General features: G+C 44.9%; 1 protein-coding gene and 1 pseudogene across 2 annotated transcripts in view; one reads left to right on the top strand and one right to left on the bottom strand.

Moving 5' to 3' along the window:
• Window positions 1-6,111: 6,111 nt before the first annotated feature.
• The window catches only part of SLC37A3 (solute carrier family 37 member 3), a 90,164-nt gene continuing 78,315 nt past the window's right edge, over window positions 6,112-17,960 (bottom strand). The window contains exons 16-19 of one of the 2 annotated variants that reach the window (XR_010842059.1): window positions 16,992-17,052; window positions 15,690-15,858; window positions 6,899-6,987; window positions 6,112-6,466 (exon numbers count right to left, since the gene is read on the bottom strand). Coding sequence is in view for 1 of the 2 variants with exons in the window: in XM_067041995.1 (XP_066898096.1) it covers window positions 15,749-15,858 (110 nt within the window). In the remaining variant the exon portion in view is untranslated. Of the gene's footprint in view, window positions 6,467-6,898; window positions 6,988-15,689; window positions 15,859-16,991; window positions 17,053-17,960 lie in introns of those variants that run through there. The other variant, XM_067041995.1, reaches the window with a different exon arrangement.
• Window positions 8,769-9,507, top strand: LOC131763024 (large ribosomal subunit protein uL6-like; annotated as a pseudogene).

Here is a 17,960-nt window from a genome sequence, read left to right as displayed (position 1 = left end):
GGAGTCTAGTTGATTTACAATGTTGTGTTAGTTTCAGGTATACAGCAAAGTGAATCAGTTATACCTATATCCACTCTTTTTTTTCTTTAGATTCTTTTCCCATGTATGAGACCACCTGCTTTGCCATAGCTTTACCAACACACCAGTAAAATACTACCAGACTTTGCCAAACTGATAGGCAAAACATATATATAGAACTTCATCATACTTTAAATTATTTGTGTATCATGAGTTAGATTGAGCATCTTTTTACATGTTCAAGGGTCATGACTTTGGGTTTTTGTTATTGTTGTACTGCCGTCCCCCTTTTATTGGACATTTACAGCATTGTTGGGTTTTTTTACCTTATAAACAATGCTCCAGGTATGTCCTTGGGCATGCTGCCCTGAGCACACGTGCAACCGTTTCTCTGAGGATGAAGGCCAAGAAGTATGGCTGCTAGATTGAACGGTATGTACACGTACAATTTCATCGGATTCGGCCAAGTGGCTTTTCCAAAAATCTGCGCCAATTTATACTTCACTAGTAGTGTTTGAGATTACCCACACCTCACCAGCACTTAATAATACATGCCTTTTTTTTAAGTGTAATCATTTTTTTCAATTAATTTTTAATAAATATATGCATAGATATATGTGTGTGTATGTATTATGTGTATATGTATGTACATAAGTTTTTTTTTAATTTATTTATTTTTGGCTGCATTGGGTCTTCGTTGCCGTGCACAGGCTTTCTCTAGTTGTGGAGAGCGGGGGCTACTCTTCACTGAGGTTTGCGGCTTCTCACTGCAGTGGTTTCTCTTGCAGAGCATGGGCTCTAGGCGCACGGGTTTCAGTAGTTGTGGCTTGTGGGCTCTAGAGTGCAGGCTCAGTAGTTGTGGCACGTGGGCTCAGTAGTTATGGCACGCAGGCTTAGTTGCTTGGAGGCATGTGGCATCTTCCCAGACCAGGGCTTGAACCCGTGTCCCCTGCATTGGCAGGCGGATTCTTAACCACTGTGCCACCAGGGAAGCCCCCTGCATGTACATAACTTTTTAATGAAAACCAGCAGTCCCCTGCCCTAAGCTTTCTCACCACCAGGATCTGCTTGTGGTAGCCAATGGCAACTCTTCTAGCTATTTTCTCTGATATTTATCTCCATGTTTAAGAATACTGTGCTTCTACTGCTATTTCTTTTCTTTTCTTTTGTTTTCCTTTTTGGCCGTGCCACATGGCTTGCAGGATCTTAGTTCCACGACCAGGGATTGAACCCCAGGCCAAGGCAGTGAATGCACCGAGTTCTAACCACTGGACTTCCAGGGAATTCTCTACTGCTGTTTCTTAATTTATCATGTTTAGACATTCTCCACAGACTCTGGTAGGTGAGTACCTAACTTTCACATGTACAGCCATCACTTCCCCTCCCCCATCACCCCAACATAGCACACCTCTGGAAGAATAAATAGTTGGTATTTACATTATAATGACTACGCAAGTATCATTCGCTGCTGAGCCAAGAGAACATTACTTATCTCTGTTCTCAGGCAGCCTTCAGTATTCCTAAAGTTAATGATGGCCTCGTTTTTTAAAATTCATTTTATGTTCTATGACTCATCATTAGTGTTTCTCTAAAAGCTTTAACATCTCTGCCAAAGGCCTTCCCATGATATTTTCCATATGCTCAAGCACATCAGTTCCATTTCTTCTTCCCCAGAGCCTCTCAGGCGGCCTCCTTCCTCCTGCACCCAAGCTGACTGGGCTCTGGCTTAATGCTGTGCTGTTAGTCCTAGGACTTTGCTCACACCTCCAGTGATGGATACCCTAGTCCCTGTGTTGAGGATCCCACCTCCCTCCCTCTCTCTCTCTCCTCCCCCACTTAAAAAAAGTTTTTATTTCCTCCTTTTATTGAAGGAGGACATGTCTACTGGTGTCCTAATAAAATTCACTTGAGAGTGTACTCAGATAATTTGGTGAAAAAGTATGCATTGCTTAGAGCACATCCTTTCTGAGTTTTCTGATTCTGATTCTACGGGGGCTCTGTGCCTTTCATTGCCTTTGAGCTATTTTACAACTCTGTAAATTGTAGGTAATTGATAACAATGCAAAATAATTCTTATCTAGAGATATGCAAATAAATAACCCACAGTCCCTCTCCCCAGCCCACACAAGGCTCCCTACAAAAGGCAGTTTCATATCCGTTTATAAATTCATTTCAAAATTCCTTTTTTCCATATAAATTTGTGCTTCTTTGACTTCTTTAAACTGGCTGTAACATCTTACTGGTTCCTTCATTAATAATGAGGTAAGATATTTAACACACGTTCATTTTATATTTATGAGATTCATGATTTTACCTTTTAAAAAATATTCCTTTAATAGACGTGTATTTTTTAAATCACTGAAGTCTGAAAATATCTTTGTTCTTCTTTCACACTTGAGTGAAAGATTGTCTGGGTATAAAATTATAGGTAAAAAATCCAATGCCACAACTATACCCCAATTTAAAAAAAATTCCAATGACACTTTGATTCCTGTTTCTTTGCATATAACTGGTTTCCAACATTCCCCCTCCATCCTATTTGTTTGTTTGTTTGCTTCTTTATCCATGGGATTCAGAAATGTCATAATAATATGCCCTGGTGAGGGTCTTTTTCACTCATTCTGCCATGCACTTCAGTGGATCTTTACATCTAGAGACACTTGCCCTTCAGGTCTAGAAATAAATTTATATATGATTTTCTCTTCCTGGAACTCCTTATATTTGGATGTTGAATGCCTAAATAGATCTTCTAGCTCTCTCATCTTCCTCACCATTCTCATTATTGTATTAACTTGTTTCCCTACCTATTAATGAGATTGATAGCTTCCATATTTAATTGTCCACTTAGCTTCTCAATTATTCATTTTCTATTAAATATAATTTTGATGTAAAACAACAATATAAACCGATATCTTGTCAGTATATCACTACATTTCAAAGGATGACAATTTTGAGGAAGATTGATTTATATCACCTAGGTAAAATTGGTGCCTTGTCTTTTTTTTATTGGCTGCGTTGGGTCTTCGTTGATGCACGCAGGCTTTCTCTGGTCATGGCGAGGGGGGCGCTACTCTTTGTTGCGGTGCGTGGGCTTCTCACTGTGGTGGCTTCTCTTGTTGTGGAGCACAGGCTTTAGGCTCACGGGCTTCAGTAGTTGCAGCACGCAGGCTCAGTAATTGTGTCTTGTGGGCTCTAGAGCACAGGCTCAGTAGTTGTGGCAATGGGCTTAGTTGCTTTGCGGCATGTGGGATCTTCCCAGACCAGGGCTCAAACCCATGTCCCCTGCATCGGCAGGCAGATTCTCAACCACTGCGCCACCAGGGAAGTTCCGCCTTACTTGTCTTGCTAGCCACAGAATTTCCAACATTTTATACACAATCTGGCATATAATAGTTGCTAAATATATCTTTGTTGAATAAACCCTCAACTTATAGATTCCTACTAAATCTTAATCTAGTTCTTCCTCCAGGGTTAAATAGTAAATAATCTTTTTTAACTTTTTATTCTGGAAAACTAAAAATAATATTTTTCAAGTATTTGCTATTTGTCCTGTTCTAAGCTCTTTAGATGGGGTGATTAATTTAACCCTTACAACAATCCAATGAGATAGGTATTATTACTATCTGCATTTTGAAGGTAAAGAAATTTATCTGAAAGCTTCATTAGCTGAGCTGATATTTGGCTCCAAAGATTATACTTTATATTAGATGCCTCTTTGGTTGGCTCAGCTCACAAGCCAATTCTGATCTATTTATAGTAGCTGTCAGGCACACATTGTTGAGAAGAATTCTGGGGCAGCATTTAGGTTGCATGGAAAAAATAATCTGCCTGGATTGATTAATGATGTCTGCCACAGGCCCAGGAATGGCGAGTTAGGGTTTTTTGGTTTTTTTTAAACACTGCTTACTCATTCCTTGGAGAAAGAGATTATCTTTGGGGTTATACATAGCTCTAGTGCTTTTGAAATTAGGGCATGTTGACATCCAAAGTGTTTAAAGGCTGCTTTGTTTCTTTGCTGTAGCAGGAGAATATTTTAACTGCCTGTTTATAATTTATCTGAGTGAAGCACTGGTAATTAGGCACCTGATCCCTCCTCTGATTCCCTTGCTTCTTCCTTTTCCTGTGACAAAAACAGAAAGTCAGGAAAATAATCACATTGCCTCACGACACCAGTGGGCCATATAAAAAGCCCCGTGATGTTGTTTTTCCAATCACTGGTTTTCTTGACAGCCAGCATTTAAACCGTTCATATACCCCTCCCGTCAATCGTTAGAAATGACCCTAGGATTGGTCTCTTTACTAACCTTCCTACTACGTCCCAAACAGTTTTACAACTTGGCTTCAGCTGCAGGGCAGTCCAGCTTTTAAAGGAATTATATCCCTTTCCCAGAATAGCCATTAAACAGAACTTAACACAGTTTTTAGGGAGGTATAAAGTGACTTTTTCCTGTCTCTCTCTTTTCAAAGTGCGCATTTACACTCAGAACCAGCATCTATTTGTTCAGGACAGTTTATAAGGTGTTCACTATTCGCTTTCTCATCCTTTAACAATTTTTTTTTCAGCTAAATCATATACATTTATTGAGAAGTCCTGGGATGGCTGTTATTTCCTCTTAACTACAGGGCAGGGAACCAAGCAGAGAAACACAAAACACCAAGAAAGCCCACGGCCCTGATTCCTCTGGCTGAGCAAAGGGAAGAGGAAAGTTGCTCCGGGGGCAGTGCTCACGAAGGCAACAGGGTTTTGCAGGAGGTGTGCGGAGGAAGTCCCATGACACGGCGGGTAGGTGGAGGCTGCTTCTCCCCCAGTGGCTCCTCTATTTCAGTTTCTTGAAGGGGCTCCTCTGGCCCTGGATGACGCCCTTCTCTTGGAAGTTCCACAGGGCCATCAACAGAAAGCCAAGTGTGGCCCCAGATTGTAATAAGCATCTTGGAGATGGCGGGGCTGCTCAGACCTTGCCCATTTTGCGGCGGACAGGGCTCCCACTGAGGGGGATGCTGTGCCCCAAGCGTCCCCCATCAGGGCAAAGAAGGAAGACCTCGGGCTGCCTCCCAGACAGATGCTGCAGGTCAGCAAACCCCCACAGAGCCTCCGGAAGGACCCTTCCCACTTCAGCTATCCAGTCCGCGACCCTCCCGTGAGGCGGACAGCCTGCTGCACCCGGGAATGGGGGGCATCTCATCTTCCTGTTGGCATGGCACCTCCTGGGACGGTGATCACATGAGATGTTCACATGTAAGACAAGAAGCTTCCACCACCCCTGTGCCATCTGCTGTATCCCATGATCTACGATGTTCAAGCTCAGCCCCAGAGAGCCCCCTCCAGGACGCATCCCACAGACCTGCCACAGTCCTGACACGCACAGCAAACCCATAGCCAAACGTGCCCAATCGGAACACATCTTCAAGGCCCAGACCCTCGCTGGATGTTCCTTTTCTGCTGTTATTTATTTTTAATTTTGTTAATGTGAAATCACTTACGTATAGTTTAAAAACAATACTAAAGCCGATCCCCGAGTATTCATAACCCAGGTTAAGAAATACAACATTAGTAAAGCTTTGGGGCTCGTGTTGGTTTCCCATGGCTGCTATAACAAATGATCACAAACTGAGTGGCTTAAAACAAGGGAAATTTATTCTCTCACGGTCCTGGGGGCTAGAAGTCTGCAATCAAGGTGTCTGAAGGCCCCTGAGAAAAGTCTTTGCCTTGTCCTAGCTTCTGGTGGCTCCCAGCAATCCTTGGCGTTCCTTGGCTTGTAGCTGCATCACTCCAATCTCTGCTTCCATTGTCACCAGCCTTCTTCCCTCTCCTTCCTCTTGTAAAGACACGAGTCATTGGATTAGGGCCCACTCTAATCCAGTCAGTATGACCCATCTTAACTTGATTAAGTCTGCAAAGATGCTCTTTCCAAATAAAGTCACATTCACAGGCACTGGGGGTGAGGACTTGAACATATTTTGGGGGGACAAAATTCAATGTCCTACAGAGCCCTTGCTGTGTTCCTCCCCCATCATATTCCTTCCCCAAAGAGGTAACTACTTGGTTGATTTTTGCATTCTTTTTTTTTTCTTTTTTTTTTTTTTTTTTTTTGCGGTACGCGGGCCTCTCACTGCTGTGGCCTCTCCCGTTGCGGAGCACAGGCTCCAGACGTGCAGGCTCAGCGGCCATGGCTCACGGGCCCAGCTGCTCCGCGGCACGTGGGACCTTCCCAGACCAGGGCACAAACCCGCCTTCCAAAGATGGAAGCCCATCTTTTTTTTTTAACCTTTAAAATAGTTCACCACCTAAATCTGTATACCTAACACAAAAATTGTTGAGTTTTGAAACGTTGAGTTTTAAGCACAAGTCTAGCTGAATAAGGTAAGGGCAGTACTGCCGTTTCTGGATGAAGGCTCCCACGATGAGATGCTCCAAAAAGGGTCTTCAGCTCAGAAAGTGTTCAGAGCCCTGCGGAGGGACAGTGGGGACAGTTTGGAAAACTCAGCACTCACCAGAATTAGGGCACTTGTGTGGACAAGAGACTGGGCCCCTGGGCAGGAAGATGGTTGGGTAAGTGGGCTGCATCCTGAGTGCTTGTAAGCTCACACGGGATGGTGGGGCGCCCCTAGGATGGCTCCCATGATCCCTCCCTCGCCTTCACCCCCACTTCCAGAGGGACTGGGGCTGCCTGCTCCTGTACCCTCTAGGGATTCCATGGCTTCTCGCTTTCCCGCCGGCCCCCTGTGACTCCGCCTTTCAGCTCTGCCACTTCACCCTCCTCCTGGGTTTGTGGATTATCGCTTAAATCCCTCTGCTGTAGTTTGAGTGGAGTTTCATTAGGGCAAAGATGCATGTGTTCAATGTACCGTCTCCACCTTGAGAGCCTTCTCTTGGACTCACTTTTCTACTGAGCTGTGTTTTAGGATTTCTTCCTTCATTCACTCACTGATGTCTGCAAGGCTGAAGCTTCAGCCTTCACAGAGCTGACACTAGTTGGGGAGACAGACAAGGAAATCGGCTGTTACGACGCAGTAGTAGTGCTTAAAATATGGTTCCTGGACCCCCTGTGCCGGCATCTCCCTGACGTTTGGTCCAAATGCTGAGCCCTGAAGGTCGGGCAGAGGCCCAGGGAGGATAAAGACTCCAGACGGGGGAGCAGCCGTCAGCTGTTTGAGACTGGCTGGAGCCCAGGCTGGGGGAGCCCACCCAGAAGAAGTGTGAGGGGCCACGCACTGGCCAAGGGCTGAGTGGGGAGGACGGCAGTACCTGCCAGCTGAGCACAGGGGGAGACCTTAAGGGGGAGGCTGAGAAGAAGAGGTGGGAGGACGGCGTGAGTGTTGACAGCTGTCACAGAGGTGTCCAGAAGCCCAGGCTTTCAAAGGTAGCACACAAACCAGTCCTGTGTCCTCCCCTTATATGAGGTACCTAGGGTCGTCAAATTCAGAGAAACAGAGGCAGAATGGTGCTCACCAGCGGTGGGGGGAGTTGGGGCGGCGGGAGGCGAGTTCAACAAGTATAGACTTTTAGTTTTGCAAAAAGTTCTGAAGACTTGCTGCACAACGATGTGCATATATTCAACACTGCTGGACTGCGTACTTAAACATGGTTAAGATGATAAATTTTATGTTATGTGTTTGTTTGTTACAATAATTTTTAAATTATAATTTTAAAAGAAATAAATAATTTTATAAGGAAAAAAAAGTCACACAGAAACAAGGACCTGTTTCTAACCTTCAAAAGTTCCTTGATTGGGCTTCCCTGGCGGCGCAGTGGATAAGAATCCACCTGCCAATGCAGGGGACACAGGTTCAAGCCCTGGTCCGGGAAGATCCCACAAGCCGCGGAGCAACTAAGCCCGTGCGCCACAACTACTGAGCCTGCGCGCCTAGAGCCCGCGAGCCACAACTACTGAGCCCGTGTGCCACAACTACTGAAGCCTGTGTGCCTAGAGTCCGTGCTCCACAACAAGAGAAACCAGAGAAGCCCGCGCAACAAAGAGTGGCCCCCGCTCGCCGCAACTAGAGAAAGCCCGTGCGCAGCAACGAAGACCCAACACAGCCAAAAAAAAAAAAAAAAGTTCCTTGATTCTTTACCCTTTTGTGATCAGGCTGACTCAGCGGACCAGGGTTTGCCAAATGGGGACAAAGCTCCAGTGTCTGCTCATCGCAACGGGGGTGTGAGGGACTTTGTCTCCCCTACTTACCCAAGAGTACTCCCAGACACCGCATGCCGGGAGACACAATCTAAGTAAAAGCTTGACCCGGAAGCCAGGTGTCAGCATCTCCTCCAACCGTGTTGCCCCCTTCCCGTCCAGCACCCCCAGCTAATCAACCAAAGCTCCGTCTTGTGTGGCGGTTCCTGAAGTTTGCCCGTCACCAAGAGCTTCTGCTTTGTCTCCAAGGGCTCCAGTGTCCACTTTGGGTCCTGTGGTTTAGCCTCTGGAAATTCAAATGGATTCTGGCTGAATTTTATCACAAGATGGACTCTACACCCTGCCTCCTTGGTGCTCTGAGTGGGCCAGGTCGGGGGCATGATGGGTTATCAGGCTAGTGGGAGGGGAACGTCACTTGAGAGGCCCAGGGCGTGTGGGGCTTCGAGATGGGGTCCAGCTACAGGGCCTGGCTCTGGGGAGCAGCACGGAAAGGTCTAGAGCTTCAACCAAGAAGTCACAGACTCTAATATAGTAAAATAATTAGAGCCAACACTTAGCACCAACAATGTGCCGGGCATCCTTCCAAGCCCTTAATATTGATATATGTGCACGAACTCAATGAATTCTCCCAGTGAACTTAGGAGGTCAGTACTACAGCCGACTTTCCTGATGCAGAGACAAGAGCACAGGGACGGGGTCTCTCTTGGCCGCATCTGCTGTGAGAATAAAAGCAATCAGGCAGTCGACGGTCCAGAAAATGGAGACATCGCTCAGAAGGGCTGCACAGGCGTCACCAAGTGTCCCACAGGAGGCTGCAGAGGGATTCGAATCACATCAGGGTCAAGCTCAGTCTCCTTGGAAGGAAAAAGAAGAGGCTCTGGGTGGACAAATGGTGGGGAAATAGGAAGGAACTGGCTGTGGTTTGCACTGTCGGTTGTCATGTACAGAATGTAATGGAGGGTGTTACCCTGGCTTCCGTTCCAAGATGAGATCTGTGTGTTTCCCCACCACCGTTGTAATTCACGAGGACAGGTCTCTGGTTGAAATCTGGAATTTCTTGTATGAGAAATATATCAGCAGCGTTTGAAAGTATTTGAACCAGGCGTTGCTTGTTCAGTGTCTCAAGCCCAGAAAGAGGAGTTAATTCTTAAAGGAAAAGACATGGAACTTGTATCAAATTCAGGTTGTTACTTTGATCCTGCAAGCCACGACAGTTAGAAGGATAGCCGGACACTTCTGGAGGGTATATGAAAAAGTCTCTGAAAAAGGAACAGTTCAGCAGGCTGATGGAGATCTAAGAGTTGTCTGGCTATGGAAAATAACTAGATGGCAGATCATTCTTAAGACCTATTTCTAATATTTTAAAGATGTAGTAAAGGCCCTCTAATTGAAGGATCAAAGGACGGGGAGGTTGAACTACTTGCCCAAGGTAACCCTGTCAATGCGAGGCAGAGCCAGATCTAAAGCCAAGCAGGCAGACTCCCGAATTGGCACCCTTATCCACCCTGCCACCTCTCCCCCAGCTGCTCGTCTTCAGGTGGCAAATCAGACAGATGGCCCCTCAGTGGGGAAGCCAGAAGAGTGCAGAGCCCGGCTGGGGTCAGTCATGGTTCCAGATAATCCGATGGTGTAGAAAAGGGTTCAGCCAGCCAGTGGGCTGGGTTGTGGGCGGAGAGTTCCAACCCCAGAATGGGCCGGGCCAGAGCTAGGCGGGCAGCAGCGCAGGTTGCAGTTCCAGCAAAGGGCACCTGGGCCCCTTTGGCTCTGAGCCACTTCCCCGTTTCTGGGCTGGGGCCCCAGTAGGCCGACCTGAGAAGTATAAATACTGTGACAGCAGGGCTATGACACAGACACGTAGAATTTGCTCTGCGGCCCCGAACCTGTCTCACAGCAGTAAACATAGCAACACAGGCAACCTGGTTGGCACCTGGCTTCTGGGCCGAAGAGGGTGACTTAATGACAAGGCCTCATGGGTTGATGGAGATCAAGGAGAAAAGGGAGAACCTGCTGGCGAGCGCACCAGTGGGTTCAGGATGGGGAAGGCAAGCAACACAGGGCAGGCGTGGGTGGAGTCATCACCAAGGGCTGCAGCAAAGGCCCCCAAAGCTTTAAAAGCCTTCAGGTTTCTGTGAACTACTAGGGCCCACAGATAAGACGTTGCTTGAATCTCGTAAGTGCTGGCCTCACAGCTCCTTTCCCACCGCACCTCAGCTGGTCCTCACCATGCCAAGCACCATGCCTGAGGCCTGGCCTCAGGGCCTTTGTACTTGCCATCCTCGGCCTATAACGCTCTCCCCCAGATACCCTCACTCCCCGCAGGCCTGTGCTCCACGGAGGCTGATCAGGGAGGCCGTCCCTACAAAGAGCACCTCCCTTCCCTGCTCGCCCATCCTTTACTATCCCCTAGCCGTGCGGATTGTGTTTTCCAAAGGTGCCGCAGCAATCTCTCCTACGCCACGTGTTCTTTCTCTGGCCCCTTGGGTCTGGGGTCCCTGCCACTGCTCTAAGCAACAGAATACGGCAGAAGTGACGCTGACCCAGTCCCCGGCACTTCACTGCTCCGGCAGCCTCTGCTTCCTGCTTCGCAGAACGCTTACTCTTGGAGTGCTCCTTCCAGAGCCAAGCTGCCAGCCTGAGAAGCTTGTGGGGAGGCCACAAGCAGACGTGCCGGTCAGAAGCCTGCTGAGCTCCTAGCCAGAGGTCAACGTCCACGGCAGCCAAACGGGTGAGGCACCTCGATGTCCAACCCAGCCAGTCCTCTGGATGACTCGAGGCCCGGCCAGCATCTGGCTGCACCACTTGTGAGACCCCCAGCAAGACCCACCCTGATGGGCCCAGTCCACCAAAGAACCAGGAGAGAGAATACAAAATTGTTGATTTAGGCCACGGAGTTTCAGGGCGGTATTTTCCACAGCAGTAGTCATCTGGAGGATTTACCCTGCTTAACTAGTTTTCACAGCACCTATCACTGCCTGATAGTATATAAGCTATTTGTTTATTGTCTTTTTCTCCCTCTTGTTTTTGTTTCCTACTGTACTCCTAACACTTGAGAGCAGTGCCTGGCATGTAGTAGGAGCTCAGTAAATATTCTCTAAGTAGATGAATGAATCCAAAGACATTTTCCCCCAAAGCACAAAGCAATAATCAATGTGATTCTATTAGTTCTCAAGAGACTTAACACTGGGTCATCCTGAGCATAGGTTAGGGCATCAGATGTGGTTGTATTTATTCACTCAACAGCCATTTATTGAGCTTCTATTATGTGCTAGGCCCTAGAAATAAATCAGCGAACTAAAGCAAAAATTCCTGCCCTCATTCTAGTGGGGGAGCAGGCAATACTATAAATAAGGAAATTATACCATATATTAGAAGGGGATAAGTTGCAAGGAAGAAAAATAAAGCAGAGAAGAGGGAGAGAGAGTCCTGGGGTCTGGCCGGAATGTTAAGTAAGGTGTCCTGGTGTATTGGTTTGCTAGGGCTGCCACAGCAAAGCACCACAAACTGGGAGGCTTAGACAACAGAAATGTATTGTCTCACAGTCCTGGAGGCTAGAACCCAAATAAGAGAGACAGATTCTCTACAAGTATTTTGCAGTTTAGAATAATGTAATATGGTTTTAAGTTAATAAAATAAAAACTGAAAAATGAGACAGTACAGTAACAGAATGAGATGAAAAGGGAGGTTGCAGAGCTAAGGAAAGAAATTGAAAACAAAAATACTATGATTATAGATATAATAAATAAATTAGAAAAGAAAAAAATAATCATGGCTGAAAATCAAATTAACAGCATGGAGGAGAGACTTAAGATAAAAGAAGTCGAGGGAAAAGACACAGAGATTGAAGCAATTAGAGAGAATGTGATAGATATAGAAGTCAAAGATGTTCTAACTTAAGGACAATTGATGTCCCTTGTGTACAGATCTCAACAAAAGGAACTTAAAATTATTCAGAGATATAATATAGATTTATTATAAATTTATAAATATACATTTCTCTGACTTGAATGAAAACTTAAATATGAATATTGAGAAGATCATGTATATGTCAGGAAATTTTGTTTTAGTATAACCAACACTGACATACCTGTTTAAGATTCTGAGTGTTGAGATTTAAAGGAAAAAAATTGTTCAGGGAATTCCCTGGTGGTCCAGTGGTTAGGACTCCACACTCTCACTGCCCAGGGCCAGGGTTCAATCCCTGGTTGGAGAACTAAGACCCCACAAGCTGAGCAGCGCAGTCAAAAAAAAAAAAAAAAATTGTTCAAACGTTCTGGTAGAAGGAAAAAATAAAAACAGATCACTTTTAAAGGAGGGAGAAAATCAAGCTGGTCTCAGACTCCCCTTACAGCAACATTCAATGCCAAAGGACACAGAGTTGATCTAGAAAGATCTGAGAGGAAAAAGTGTGACCTAAGAATATCACATTCAATCAAACTGACATAGAAGCAACAGGCAGACACTCTCAAACATGAAATAATTCAGAAACTATAGTCACTTCTTAAAAAAAAAAGTATTGATGATAAAATCTAGCCAGGAGATGAGTCAAAATAAAGAATTCTAGAATAGGGACATCACATAGTGGAATAGATGGTAGGCACTGAATCCACTTAAAGAGAGAAACAGGACTAAAGGGAAAAGCAGTATAAGCAAAAACTGGGAGTGAGGAGAGGGGAAAAGGAAGGCAACGAAACAGTATTAATCTCTTGATCTCTTATAGTTTGGAGTAAATCAATTCTATTTAAAACTGAAATGTGATTTCAAAAGCTAGTGAATTCAACCTCTAATGGTTATCATAACTCATAATTTTTTTAGGCTTAGAAGATTATTTTAGGAATTAATATCTTGCGGTGAAGAAACATTTATCTTAAGTTGAACAATTTCTTCTGTTTCACTTTCTTCTTTAAATTAAAAAAAAATTAAATAGACTTTCAATTTAAACCAGTATATATGGTGGAGTGCATTAGCTTCCTAATTCTTCAGCTCTCCCTGCACCCATGCCCTTTCCCTATAACTTTAGAGTTCTTCTCAGTAGAGGCTGGATATTTTTACCTGCCTGAGTGATGTCTGGGCTGGCCACGTGTATCAGTCAGGTTCCAATCAGAGAAGCACACCTGGCATGAGTGGAGGAGGGGCGCGAATGTCTTCCTGTGCCAGATAAATATTCTAGGCTTCAGGAGCCACTCAAGTTTCTGACACACCTACACAACCTGGTCATTAAGCAGCCACAGATAATATGTAAATGAACAGGTGTGTCTGTGTTCCAATTAAACTTTATTTACACAAAAACAGATGGCAGGCTGGATTTGACCCATGAGCTGTACATAGTTTACCAACTGCTGGGTTAATATGTAAGGAATATACAGTGGACTGAGACCTTACATTTGGGGAAGTGAAGGTCCGGGAGGGAAGCTGGAAGATCATAGATATGTCACCTATCAGTCAATCTGAAACCCAAGCACATCCAACCACCAAAAGGGAAGTGCAAAGGGAAAGTTCATGGGACATCAGTGGGGCAAGCCATGGCTCTGAGTGGCTGCTGCTTCTCTGAGTCCACTGCCCAGTGACTAGTGGTGGACCCGAGGCCAACAGGATCAGCAGTTGGGAGGAAGAGCTGAAAGAGGGGTGGAAGAGGCGAGGACAAGACAGAAGCGACCAGCACTTCTCTGTGTCTGTCATTGCATCTATCTGACTACGGTGACCTTCAGAGAGTAATGTCTGGTGTTTCATTCCTGCCTTTCAAACCTCATGTAAATTCCTCGTTGGGCCAGCTCTACAGGTACAGGGATTCTGGGAAATGTAGTTCCAATTGAGCCTATTTGACTCAATACAAACCACCACAGTCCACCCCTTGTCAACTTCACATCCATACATACTTCTATGAATCACATTTAACCTCCAAATAAACACAATAGCAAAGTCGTGCATTCACCTAACGTGACACAATGATCTTTTATGCAACCCAAACACGTTGGCCCTCTTCCCAAAAGAGAGCACAAAGCACGTAGTCTCTTTACCCATCTTTTGGGTGGTGTTCATTCCTCTTCTAGCTCATTCCCTCTTTGAGATGCTGTAACTTGAATACTTAAATATAAAGTTGCCTTATTAGCACATTTCACTTAGACGGTAAGGGAATAAGACAGAGGGGGAAAAAGGAAATAAAAATATTACACAGTCTAAGTTAAAGCAATGCAGTTCTGTTTGTTATGATTTCTACTTTTGGAGAGGAGCTACCTTTAAGGTTATACTTCTTAATAGTTTTGTTCATCCTGGATTTACCACCTTCTTCTTTTTCTCCCTTAAAAAAGGGGAATAGGGAATTCCCTGGTAGTCCAGTGGGTAGGACTCCTCACTTTCATTGCTGAGGGCGTGAGTTCGATCCCTCATTGGGGAACTAAGATCCCACAAGCCATGTGGTGGGGCCAAAAATTTAGAAAACAAACAAAGAAAGAAAGAAAAAAAAAGAATGTCAAACAAACAACAAACAAAATTAGATATTCAAATACATTCATATTAAAGTAAGAAGAAATACTTATAACTACTACAGTCCTCATTTGTGTAACTTGTCCCATGATGTACCTGGTATTTAAAACTTCCTTCTCCTCTACCAATTCCATATCCCCTTTGTCTTCAGCAAGAATCTCAGCTGGTTCTTGCGTGACAAGGTGACCCAAACCTTCATTACTGAAGGTACTGTGACATCAATAATCCTACCTGAATTGCACTGTAATTTTCCATGAACTTTAATCACAGGACATAGTAGTTCTAAGAGGCACCCCTGGGATCTTCTGCTTCCCAGACCTCCTCCTCCTTCCAATTGTGGAATTGGTCATTCCACAATTCTATCAAGCCAGCTCCTTCCAGATAATGGGGAATATGCTCAGACCAATGAATTCCATGAGTAGAAGCCAACTGTCTCACTCCATTTGCAGTGAAATGAATTTCTGGTCGGAGCTGTTGCTGTGTGGAATAACTCAATGGTGGGTAAGGCCCTCTGGAAGTCCACAGATGGTAGTTTTGGCAGAAGCATTGTGGGCAGGAAAGGCATATCTATAACCAGAGTAAGCATTCTAATAAGAACGAAACTCTGCCCCTTCCTTGGTGGAAGTGGCCCAGTGTAACCAATCTGTCACCAGGTAACTATCTGATCACCCTGGAGAATAGTGCCATAGCAGGGCCTCCGTGCTGGTCTCTGGTGCCGGCAGACAGGGCACTTGGCTGTGGCTGCAGCCAGATCAGCCTTGGTGAGTGGAAGTCCATGTTGCCAACCCATTCATAAACTTTATCCCTGACATTGGGCAGTGGCTGGAGTGGCTGGGGAAGGAGGCTGACTGACAGCCACAGAATGACATTCTGTCCACCTGATTCTTAAAATCCTCCTCTGCTGAGACCACCCTTTCATTTCCATTCAGAGAAACCTATTTGCCTACCTGTTCTCCAGACCTCCTTGTCATCAATTTTCCAACAATCATGGTTCTTCCAAGTCCCTGACCATCCAGCCAAACCAGTAGCCACAGCCCATGAATCGATGTAAACCCATACCTCTAGCCATTGCTCCTTCCAGGCAAAACAAACAACCAGATGAACTGCTCAAGTTCTGCTCACTGGGAAGATTTTCCTCCATCACTGTCCTCCAGACTCTCCACAGTGTGATTGTAGCGCTGCATCTGTCTACTACGCATGGCAAGGTTATTAGTGAGGGTGTTTTCACCTGCAAGGAACACAATACCCAACAAAAAGTGGCTTATATGACAAGGGGCACATTCCAAGAACAACAACCAGGGGAAGAAAATGCAATGTGGTAAAACTCTTTTTAAGAGTTAAGTAGGGCTTCCCTGGTGGCGCAGTGGTTGAGAGCCCACCTGCCGATGCAGGGGACATGGGTTCGTGCCCCGGTCTGGGAAGATCCCACATGCCATGGAGCGGCCGGGCCCGTGAGCCATGGCCGCCGAGCCTGCGCGTCCGGAGCCTGTGCTCCGCAACGGGAGAGGCCACAACAGTGAGAGACCCGCATACCGCAAAAAAAAAAAAAAAAAAAAAAAAAAAAAAGAGTAAGTAAAACTCTCCAAAGCAGGGCCTCTTCCCTGAGCAAATACCACTTGGAGAGCAAATTCAAAAACAAAACTGGGTCTCGGCAAGAAAGAAGGTAGGAGGGCTGTGAATGGATATGAACCGCGAACAGGGTCTGCTCAGAAAGGTTAGCTCCTGTTCTAGCTGGTTGGTTTGTTGTTTTTTCCTTTGTACTTGTCTATAAGGCTTGAAGTTCTTGTTTTATTATGGTAAAAACACATGACATAAAATTTATCACTTTAACAACTTTTAAGTGTACGGTTTGGTAGTATTTATGCACATTGTTGTATAGTAAATCTCTAGAACATTTTCATCTCTCAAAAATGAAATTCTATACCCATTGAACAACTCCCTTTTCCTCCCTCCCCTGGAAACCACCCTTCTACTTTCTAAGAGTTGGACTACTTTGGATACTTCTTATAAGTGGAATCATATGGTATTTGTCCTTTTGTGTCTGGCTTATTTCACTTAGCATAATGTCCTTAAGGTTCGTCCACCTAGGAGTATATGGTAGGACTTCCTTCGTTTTTAAGGCTGAATAATATTCCATTGTGTGTGTGTATCAATCACATTTTCTTTGCCCATTCATGCATCAATGGACATTTAGGTTGCTTCCACTTCTTGGCTACGGTGAAAAACACTTGGGTATACAAATAACCCTTTGAGATCATGTTTTCACTTATTTTAGATATATGCCGAAAAGTGGTTATTTCTGGATCATATGATAATTCTATTTTCAATTTTTTGAGGCAACTCTATGGGATAAGCACTTACCCTTAAGGTTGATAAGAAGATTAAAGCTGGTGTCAGTAAAGCATTCACACAGGGCACATAGCTAAAAGGTCAATAAATGCAGGTTATTATAATAGTTGTTACATTACCTCTAAATTCTCTTCTACCTCTTGGATTCTGTGAACACTGCTACTTGGTGACAGTGTACATACACACAATTTCAGTTTGGGGAAAATAAAGTTGCAACACAGTTCCACTTGCTGGTTTCCTACTAAATATAACATATAGCAGTTCTGTTTCACCCACTCCATTTTCTTCTTTTAAGACCACGAGAAAGATTGCCAGACTAACACACAAGTTTTGAGAATGTGAAAAGCTCTTTGAAAAAAACTTTAGAAGATTCTACCCATCTTTTTCATCTTCTGCAGGCATTATCCCTCTACCCTAGCCCCTTTTTCTTTTTCTTCCTTTCTTTCTTCCTTTCTCCCCTCCGTCCATCCGTCCCTCCCTCCCTCCCTCCCTTTCTTTCTTTCTTTCTGTCTTTTATTTTCAAACTCCTTAGAGCTGGAGGGCAATGTCTTCCTTTCCCAAAGAAAAGCTCTTTAAACCTGCAGTTCCCAGTCTTTTTAATGTCACAGATCAAGTTAACTTTTTTTTGTGTGGTACGCGGGCATCTCACGTTACAGAGCATAGGCTCAGCAGCCGTGGCTCACAGGCCCAGCCGCTCCGCGGCATGTGCGATCTTCCCGGACTGGGGCACGAACCTGCGTCCCCTGTATCGGCAGGTGGACGCTCAACCACTGCGCCACCAGGGAAGCCCTCAAGTTAACTTTTTAAAAAAGGGAAAGGGCTGCAGGTAATTTACAGTTTTCAATTTGTTTTTTAACTTATAAGGGAGTTTTTGTTTTCAAATCACTGTTACTATCACCAACATTTCATTAAAATGCCAGCAAAGGAAAGGGCAGTTTAACATCCAAAACGTAAGAGCGGCAGAATCTCAAAATAAAGTGT

This window comes from Kogia breviceps, chromosome 9, assembly GCF_026419965.1.
Source record: "Kogia breviceps isolate mKogBre1 chromosome 9, mKogBre1 haplotype 1, whole genome shotgun sequence".
Lineage (NCBI taxonomy): Eukaryota > Metazoa > Chordata > Mammalia > Artiodactyla > Physeteridae > Kogia > Kogia breviceps.
Note: the sequence above shows the minus strand (reverse complement) of the source record. Positions and strands in the feature narration are given on the sequence as shown.